Genomic DNA, 10014 nt, shown 5'->3' with positions numbered 1-10014 from the left:
GTAAAGGGGAATGGCGAAGTTGTATATCTTTTGGAAGCTTCGTTCTATATGAAGACTAAAACTTCAAACACCAACCGTGTCTTTCCACCGGAAAAGATTAACGGAAAACACAATGATAAGCTAGCTGGCTAGCGAGCTGGCTCGGTGACTGGCTAGCTGCTACTCGTGGATAAGAAGAGGAAAACAGTCAAAAAGGAGTCTTGTGCTCAACACGGAAGGGAGAGGAGGTAGCTATGATAAGCGCTTCTAAAAGGGAAAATCCGTCGATACAAAAATCGGTAGCTGATGTACCTGATGTTATTCAATTTTTGGCCTAGCTGGCGAGCAAACAGAGTCGGTTCCAAAATTGGAAACCGGGATATCGGTTGGTATTCTTGTTTTGACTGAAGCTCGAGGGTGGATACCAAGCTGACGAGCTAGCAAACCAATCAATGTAGCTAACGTAGCAAGCTAGCTATAGTACAGCCATCACAGGTTAGCTAGTTAGATGCGCTACATGTTGCTCACAGTGAACTAGATAGCTCGCGACAGATGATACGTTGCATGTGGCCCCTTATAAAAAACTATACAAGTTGAATTGCTACATTGTTATAGTAAACTGGTTAGTACCCGCTAGCTAGCAACGTAAAGGGGGTGAAAGCTGCATGTTGTGTTCGGACTAGCTTTTTTGCTAGCCGGCTAATATTGTTAAAACTGGCAAGCTGGCTAACATCGACCAGTTTAGAGCTGGACAGTGCTGTGTTGTCTATTTTTCATTCAGATAACGCTATCAACTTGCTAAGTTTCGCCGTTGCCAAATACTCAACTAGCTTGTAAAATACGTTAGCTTGTCGTAGCAGCCATAAATTACTTGTTTACAGGGAGTTTGGTGGGGATTTAATGTTCACTTGCTACGTCCGTGTTATCCATGTAGCTTATGTAGTATTATGTAGTATTAGAGGGTAGCTAGCTAGTTTGATAGCCAGCGCAGTTAACGGTTGATTCTTGTTGGTAAACTACAGCATGCAAATACTGCTACTAGCAAGCCAGATGGGTATCTTGTGCTAGCTGACGATGTATTTTCATCTGGCATTGACAGAAAGTGACGTACCTTGCTATCATATCTCGTTTTGATAAACATGTACACGATTTGTAGTTTTCTTTTCGGTCTGTCTTTCTGTGATTGTTTTCTCAGGGCTACAAATCTGCAGATCGTACATGCAGTATATTGCTAGCTAGTTAAATTATGGCTCATTAAGAAAGGCTTAGAACAGATGCCAGCTCACCAAGAGTCCATCAGCTAGCAAACGTTTGGTTGTTGGCAAGATAGTCCAAGTCCGAAAAGGTAGACTGGAACTAGAATCCAAACTCATACCATTTTCAGATAGATCTGCTGTGTTAGGATAGCCCATTTATTCAACTAGCTTTCAAGCAATATATCGTGATTGGCATTGGCTAAGGCCTCGTTTTCATGACAAGTAATCTCTTAAAGAATAAATCGTTCTGATCATTACCGTTAACATTAGTTTGCAAAATCACACAATGGCCACAAGTAGTAAAGGAGTTCTGACGTGTAGGTACAGTATCGACCATCTGAAGGGTTTAAAAAATACAAACTGGTTTTAATTTATTCAAGTGCTGGATACAAGCGAAGAAAGAAAACGAAGAGGTTCGTAATTTTTTGTCCTAGTGAATGTTTTCCTTTTCTCGTTGGATCAAAAGTGCCAAAATACTGCCCAGAATATATAATAGAAGTTTTGTTTCCAAGAACTGCACAAAAGTGTCGTGCTTGTGAAAAGCACATGCGACTGTTCTTTCTACTGCAATCGAAGGAAGCCGATCCCAAACTGTAAAGTATCGGCTTCTCGAAGACATCCTCGCTTTAGACTGCAAAGCTTACCGGTAGCTTTCAATGGAGCTGCAATCACTATAGCGAAGACGGAGCGGGTGTACAGCCGAAAAGTTTGGAACCAGACCGTGGCCGCGGGCAACCGAGGGGCCTTCAGCCCCAGGTTGAGTCGCCTGCTGGAAAGATGGGTTCTCAGGCTCTTCAGATACTGCGGCAAGGCGTGTGGGCTTCCCTGACCGGAGGCTGGTACGTCGACCCGCACCAGAGCACGTTCTCCAACTGTTTTCACCTCTACCTCTGGATATTCCTACTGGCCTTCCCCTTCCTGCTCTACATGGTGAGTTGGGGCGAAATTCCAATTCACCCTGCAGGTGAATGGATATCCGAAATAATCCTGTTCCATTATATGTGTTTATGCTGTTATATTCTGTATAAATCTAGTCCTTGCTTTGGGTGTCGCTCCTGTTTATTTGATTAGTGGTAGAAGAGTACAGCAGAAGAATAATGACCTTAACACCCATTTTTGGAGGCCACCCTCACACACACACACACTTTTGCTCTCTCGCACACGCACCCTCACACTCTCGCACTCACACACGCACACACACACTCGCACATACACACACACACACACACACACTCACTTTTGCTCTCTCGCACACGCACCCTCACACTCTCGCACTCACACACACACACACACACACTCGCACACACGCACATACACACACACACACACACGCTCTCTCACACACACACGCTCTCTTTCAAACACACTCTCTCACACACACACACACTCTCACTCAATCTTGCACACACACACAATTTATTATAAATTTTCAAATATGTAATTCCGCTTAAAAATGTGTATTTGGCCAAATTGGAGGTTCGTGCATGGCCACTGAAAGAGTTCTCTTGAACATTTCAATAACAGATTAAGCCCACTTCGTCCAATATACAGTACTTTGCAAACTTACTGGGTTCTTGTAGTACTGCTCCCCACATCAGTGCAGCTTCACTTAAATACATGAGTGTGAGTGCATGTAATCAGGTTTCAGATGTAATAGGCTAAGTGTAGTCAGACTTGCGTAGGGGAGCTTACATATTTTATTCGCATGTTAGTAATTCGCTAGGTATGTCTACCAAAGCAAACAAGGTCAAGTATCATACCCTTGTAGTGCTGCACTTGGGAGCTGAACCAGCAACCTCTTTGTTACAAGCCCATGTCCTGAACCATGAAAACATACCACCACATGCTAGCTTTGAGCCTTCTATTGAAACGGTACAGGCACCCAAATCGTCCCAACTTGAAATTCAGGCTTTTGAAGTTGCTGTTTGGCATGTAAAGGTATTGAAGGTATGCATAACAGTGCATCTGAATTATGATACCAGCTACTGATGCTAGCAACAGTCTTCCTCAGGCTCTGAAAGCAGCTAATGATTGTCTTGATAGCAGTGGGTGGTACATTCTTACTTTGGTTGCTAGTGCTGGGCCGTGTGGTATGTCTTGGCATGAACATTAAAGACCTGCTCTATTTTAGGTGTGTTTTCCTGGTGTCTATTTTGCAATACGTGGAATATTTTGGGAGTGTTGGATTACGGTTCTGTTTGTACTACAAACAAGGAAATATATTACGTTTGATTTAGTTACTTGTACCTTTAGAAGTGGGCTAATGTTGCAAAAGATTGTGCTTGAACTCTGCTGATAATTTTTCTTCATGCAATATTGGGAAGAAAGCTGACAGAATGGTTAATGAACACATGATGGAAAAAGGAGAACTGGTGTAAAAAGGGGTAAATTGTGCAACGACTGATGGAATGTGTGAGCAAGTCCTCACCCTCAGATAGACGCATTTCCAGGGCTTCTGCTGACGCTTAGCCAGACCAGACCAGTCGACTGCTGATGAAGTGGACTTCTCGGGCTCTGTGCTGTTCCTCTGGTTACTGTAGATGGTCAAGGAAAACTTGAGTGGGTTGTGTATGCAACTGTGTGTGTCTGCCTGCCTACATGGAGTAATGTCTCATGAATGTATATGTATGTGTGTATGTGCACATACAGTGTCCTCTAATGTTTTGCACTCCTGATAAAGACGAGGCAAAAAAAAGGCTGTGTAAAGTAAACACGGGAAATGAGCTGTATATTTGGAAATTTATTACTAATACAGTTGCTCAGAGAAAGTATTTTATTTCCCAAAAAGATGGGTGTTAATATTGAAGGCACCCCTGATTTCAGCACTTTTTGCACCCTCTCTTATCACTAGGATCACATTAATGAGTGGTCTAATATGTATCGGGAGGAATCGTTGACCATTCAGCGTTTTTCAGAATCCTTCAGATCCTTTGGTCTGTGCAGGTGGACTGCCCTCTTCAATTTAAACCATACAACATCTGTGAAGTTAAGGTCTGCGGACTGACACTAGCATTGCAAAACAGCCCTTTTATGCTGTGTTAACAATTCCTTGGTTATTTTGAGGAACGGTGAGGACATTGTCTTGCAGGACAATCTATTTATGGCCACTTTTTAGCTTCCTGCAGGGGGGATACTATGTTTGTGGTCAAAATGTTTTGGAACTTGTGTAAGGTCGTGATTCCATTGACCTTAACAAGAGGCCATGGATCTGTGGCAACACAGAAAACCCCATGACATCATTGATCCACCAACGTATTTCACCATAGGTATGACGGCCTTTTCAATGTAAGCAATACCTTCTTTCGACTGTAAACCCAACATTGGTGTGTGCAGTCACAAATTCAAAAGCGGGTTCAATTTAAGTTCCAGTTCACAACTGTTGAGCTTTTTGGCTAGGCACACCAGTGCAACTGTGTAAGTGTAAACAATTATCATTTCCCACTTTTTTTTTTGAGGACACAGTAAAGCTCATTACCTGTGTTTATTTTATGCAGCCCTTTCTGCTTACACTTATTTAGGGTTTCTGTAATTTTGGACGGTGCTTCGTGTGTGCGTGTGTCCATAAAGATAAATATAAATACTTATTCTGGAGGCAAGGAAAAAGCAGAAACACACTTTACTTTTGCTGTGTGAAATCAATTGAAACATTGAACAAAGAACACATTTCCTGACCTTATTTAGGCAGGTTTAAATAACTGTTTTTCTTATCTTAGTACTGCTAGCAGAAAAGGAACTCTGTGTCGCTGTGTTCAGTTACTTATCCAACATTTGTGGATGTGCTTCGGTTAGGCCTACTTTTTGCGTTCTTTTTCGGCAAATTTACAGCAGCAATAATCGCTAAATGGGTACCGTGTCTCTTGACAATCAGGAGAAAAAGCTTGTTTTGTTGCTAGCCGGTTTTGAGAGGTAAAATTGCTTGGGGGCGCCGGGAATTAAATGAGAGTCATCAAGTTGGCAACACTGAATGTTGGCACTCGTTCACTGACTTCTACCTCAGTAGACGGTTCAAACATGTTTGGAACAAATCATAGTGTAGTTACGTACCTGTGCACCTGTTACTTTCAGTAAAGGTTTCAGCTTGCACTAAATGTGTGATCCGGTAAATAATTTCACGTAATCATGTATGTAAGAATACTGTGGTAAACGTCAATTAGTTGCTATATATAATGATGACAGAGCTGAACAACCAAAGATCAGGTGGGTAGCTACCTCGCTATAATAATGGACAGCTTAGCAGCTCAGGTACTCCGTACAGACGGACTGAGTCGGGGGCGCTGTGTGAACACCTTTTCATTCTCATAAGAAGGGCATTGTTTGCAGCCTGGCATTGAACCAGCATTTCCGTTGTATAATTTTCTTTTTGTGTGTATGGGATAAGGACACAACTGCTCCTAAGTCAATCGGGTCAAAATGATGAATTAATAACATTGTAATAATAGTACATTCTTATCGTAAACTGAACTGTAAACTGCTCGAATTATTTGGCAGTTCGGTATTTTTGCCAAATCAAAAGGTAGAATGTAAGGATGATGCACAAGAGATGGATAGGGCCAGGGCCATGTAAAAAAACAAAAAAGGAGTTTTACAAACTCACAGTACAGGATGTGTGAATGGAGACTGTGGGCTTGTGAAGATATTCATATCCATCTCTAACTGTGAAAAGGATTTTGTGTCTTCCCACAACAGCCTCGTAAGCTGCAAGTCACTCTGAATAAGGAAATCTGCTAAATAACTAATTATGTAACATACACAAAGAATTATGTGCAAACAAGAATGGGAGCTCCCCCTTTGGACCGAGGTATTGCTCATTCGATTGAAGGGTTTGAAGGGAGTTTTCTCTCTCTCCGTTGATGACGCGCTGTGGGCTCTCTGTCTCCCAGGCCTTGCCCTCCAGCATGGTGGTGGCTGGGGTCTACTGCCTGGTGGTGGCGGTGTTTTTCACGGCCATCAAGGCGGTCAACTTCCGCCTTCACGCCATGTTCGACCTGGGGGAGATCGTGGAGAAGAGGCAGGCCTCCCTGACCGCCGAGGCGCTGAGGGTGGAGGAGGTGGATGAGGGCGGAGACCTCAGCAGGAACCAGCACAGGTACCATAACCATAACAACAAGAACCAGCACGGGTACCATAACCATAACAACAGGAACCAGCACGGGTACCATAACCATAACAATAGAAGCAGCGTGGGTACCGTAACCATAACAACAGATGCAGCACAGGTACTGTAACTGTAATAACAGAACCAGCAACAGGTACAGACACCCACACAACAGAACCAGCGCAGGTAGAGGTACCCTCACAACAGAACCAGCGCAGGTAGAGGTACCCTCACAACAGAACCAGCGCAGGTAGAGGTACCCACACAACAGAACCAGCGCAGGTAGAGGTACCCTCACTGCAGCGGGTGACACAGCGGGCTCCGGCTCTGAGACGGCGCGCTAACCCTGTCTCCGCCCCTCTCTCAGGGACAGCGGCGGAGGCGTGGAGATGACGGTGTTTCGAAAGGTGAACTCCACCCCCCCAGTCCGCTGCAGCTCACAGCACTCTCTCTTCGGGCTCAACCAGGTGTCGGTGAGTACCCGCTGCCTTCCGCAACAGTTCCATTGATGAAATGCCCACAGCACAGTCAGGTTTAAATCCTGTGTTGCACCGTGGTTTGTTCTGTTTCCTAAGCATGCGCATGGGCATCGGCATGGGCAGTTCTGGTTTTTCATTGGTAGAATGCACTTTTTCTTCTTCTGTGGTGTTTGACCCTCCAGCGTGTCCCGCCGCCCACGTTCTCAGATAACATATTTGTGTAACAAGCCGATATCACTGCGAAGCGTTCAATATAGTTGATTCTCATACTTTTTCTCTCCTAGGAATTTCTGCCACAGCTCGAAGACACAGGAGGCTCCAAAGGTACGGTGCTTATCAGTCATCTGTGTGTAAGATACGGGGGTCATCTTGCCCTTTCCAGCAGCAGCTGGGGAACTTTGCTCACAGGTGGATAGGCCAAAATGGCTCCATGTGGTACCACTTTGAGATTTCACACAAAAGAGGTTTTAGCTAGAGAAACTTCCTGGCTCATAAGTCTGGCAGGAAGTATTTAGACAAAATATATAGCTGACAGCCAGAAACATTGTGATATTCTGTCGCTCCATTCAGTACAGCGTAATGTTTTTTCACAATTTTGAGTTTGTGTTCTAGAACTCCATTGCTTTCAATTACCTGTAGTGATGGTTACATCAGCATTAGAATGTTCATTTCAGAACATTCTAATCACATATTTGTGATCTTACAACACAAAGAGTTAATGTTTCATATGTGTAGGTACCACCACTTAAGAGTGTCTTCCTGGGTGTTCCCAGTGGCACTTTTGGCTAAAGCTCTGGCATGCAGCAAAGCAGCATACAGGGCACCCAGAATTCAGAGTTGCGTCCCTTCCTTGCCAGCGGCGCTGCTCCTAGGCAATGGGATGGTCCAGACCTTCCAGCCAGTGGGTCCCCTCTCCATGGTGCCACTCCCATTGTCACTGGAGCGCCTGCAGTCTGAGAGCACCAGCTGCATGTGAAGCACACTGCTCTGCTTGCAGCCTGGCCTGAAAGCTCGTGGGCGTCGTAGCGATGGGACCGGCCTGTGATTGGCTGTTACAACCTGAGAGAATGAAAGCGGTTGAACATTGGTCGAAAGGAAAATGTGAATGAAGAGTGACTTCGGGTCTGTCTGCCCTCAGATATCAAGGACCTGATGCGGGAGCAGGGCAGCAACAACGTGATCGTGACTTCAGCCCACAGGGAGATCCTCCGACACAGCTCCCAGGACACCATCAGTGAGTGACAGCATCAGGCTCCTCCCACTCTGAGCCAGCCGCTAAAGCCTGAATTAGATAAGCTCTGCACAGCGCGAAAGCATAAATATTAACAACTGTGTGTTTGCTTATAAAAGCTATGTGTAATATGTGTAGTGAGCTGAGTAATGTAAGGTAGTGCTTCTGTGTGGCTGAATGCTCATGCTCATGCTCTGTGTCACCTGCAGGGGGCGCCAGCGTGGTCCAGTCCTGCCTGGCCGCCGCGCTGGCCAATGACTTCCCCGGGCTGATGGGGGTGGGCGGGGTGATGGCGGGGGGCTTCGGGGGCAACGTGCCTGGAGAGTGCCCCTCGGCTCCCCCCTCCCCCTGCAGCCAGGCGGACGAGGGGGAGCGGGCGGACGAGGAGCAGGGGTGCGGGGCGCGGCAGAGGAGCCCCGGGGGGCCGGGGCCCGGGGGCTACTCGCCCCTGGGGCCCTCCGGGGAGTCAGAAAGCCTGGGCGACGCCCCGCTCAGCCCGCTGATCAAGAGCAGCCTGAGCGAGGAGCTGAGCGAGAACCTGCTGGGCCTGGGGCTCGACCCCGGGGCCCTGGCCCCCGGCTCCGCCCGCCGCGCCCCCGCCACCGCGGCCGGCTCCACCGACAGCTGCTTCAGCGGGGGGGGCGGGGCCACCGACCGCGAGACCCTCAGCACAGTCAGCAGCTACCGCAGCGAGAAGACCGACTCCACCCAGCTGGAGAGCCCCTCCCTCAGTCTGCCCCGCCCCGGCCCGCCCGGGACGGCCCCCTCCCTCGCCCCGGGCCCCGACCCCGGGCCCCCAGGAGCCCCGGAGCCGGCCGGGAGCGACACGGACGACCTGTCGGACAGCGAGCTTCTCCGCTCCCCCTCCAAAGAGCTCTCGGTGGGGCAGGAGCTGGACCGCACCCTGGTGGAGGGGGAGAGCGTCTGCGCCCTCCCCCCCGACCTCCCTCAGGCCCCGCCCCTCCAGGACTCCTCCCCCTCCAGCAGCGGGCGCTCCGAGGCCTGCGACCTGGAGCGGGCGGCCCCCCTGCCCCCCCTGCCGCCCCCCCGGCAGGCCAGCTCCGTGCCGGCGGGCCTGGGCTGCTCGGACCCCGCCCTGCCCATCACGCCCCCGCCCTTCCTGCTGTCGGACCCCCCGCAGCTGCACGCGCAGCAGGTGGTGCGGCCCAAAGACCTGAAGCTGCTGCGCCCGGCGGGGGGGGCGGGGCACCGGCCGGGCCGGCGGAAAGCGCCGCGGAAACGGGGCGGGGCGGGCAGCAGCAGCTTCGACTGCGGCTCGTACCGCCGGCACCACGGCCGCGGCCAGCACAGGGACTACATCCCGGTGCGCAGCCGGCTGGCGGCCAAGGCCTACAGCGAGAGCCTGTTCGAGGACTCGAGCGACGAGGACGACGGCAGCGAGGGGAGCGACCTGAGCGCCGCGTCCAGCCTGGGCTCGCAGCGCCGCTTCAGCTCCGACGACGACGACGACGACGACTCCAGCTCCTCCACCTCCTGCTACTCCCCCGACTCGGCCGGCGCCGGGCAGGCCCCGCCCCCCTCCGCCGCCCCGCCCGCCGACCCCCGGGAGGGGGAGGAGTCGGACCGCGTGGGCCCCGCCCACCCGCGGGGGGCCCAGCGCTCGGCCAGCACGGCCAGCGCCAAGACTCACGCCCGGGTGCTGAGCATGGACGGGGCCGGGGGGGGCCACGCCAGCGCCGGGACGCTGGCCTCCGCGCCCCTCGCCCTGGCGCCCTCCGCCGCGCCCGCCCCGCGCCCCCTCACCGTCTCCAAGTCGGACCTGGAGGCTCGCACCGCGCACCTGGAGGGCTTCCCCGGGGCCCGGCACCGGCTGGACTCTCAGGGCGGCTCCTGGGCCGGGAACCACACCGGCTGGCGGGCGGGGGAGCTGGTGGAGGAGGGCGCCGTGGGCGGAGGTGAGGAGCGGTGCTCACCGCTTGCCTACGCCGCCGTTTATACTCCCGGAGAACTCAC

At 50.4% G+C, this 10014-nt stretch overlaps 1 protein-coding gene across 3 annotated transcripts in view; it reads left to right on the top strand.

The window, feature by feature from the left end:
• Window positions 1-933: 933 nt before the first annotated feature.
• LOC135263559 (pecanex-like protein 3) overlaps window positions 934-10014 on the top strand; it is a 33124-nt gene continuing 24043 nt past the window's right edge. For all 3 annotated transcript variants that reach the window (XM_064351741.1, XM_064351742.1, XM_064351740.1), the window contains exons 1-6: window positions 934-2165; window positions 6116-6321; window positions 6698-6803; window positions 7094-7133; window positions 7948-8043; window positions 8250-9956. In XM_064351741.1, the coding sequence (XP_064207811.1) occupies window positions 2013-2165; window positions 6116-6321; window positions 6698-6803; window positions 7094-7133; window positions 7948-8043; window positions 8250-9956 (2308 nt within the window). In that variant the 5' untranslated portion in view covers window positions 934-2012. The remainder of the gene's footprint in view (window positions 2166-6115; window positions 6322-6697; window positions 6804-7093; window positions 7134-7947; window positions 8044-8249; window positions 9957-10014) is intronic.

Source organism: Anguilla rostrata, chromosome 9 (assembly GCF_018555375.3).
Source record: "Anguilla rostrata isolate EN2019 chromosome 9, ASM1855537v3, whole genome shotgun sequence".
NCBI lineage: Eukaryota > Metazoa > Chordata > Actinopteri > Anguilliformes > Anguillidae > Anguilla > Anguilla rostrata.
Note: the sequence above shows the minus strand (reverse complement) of the source record. Positions and strands in the feature narration are given on the sequence as shown.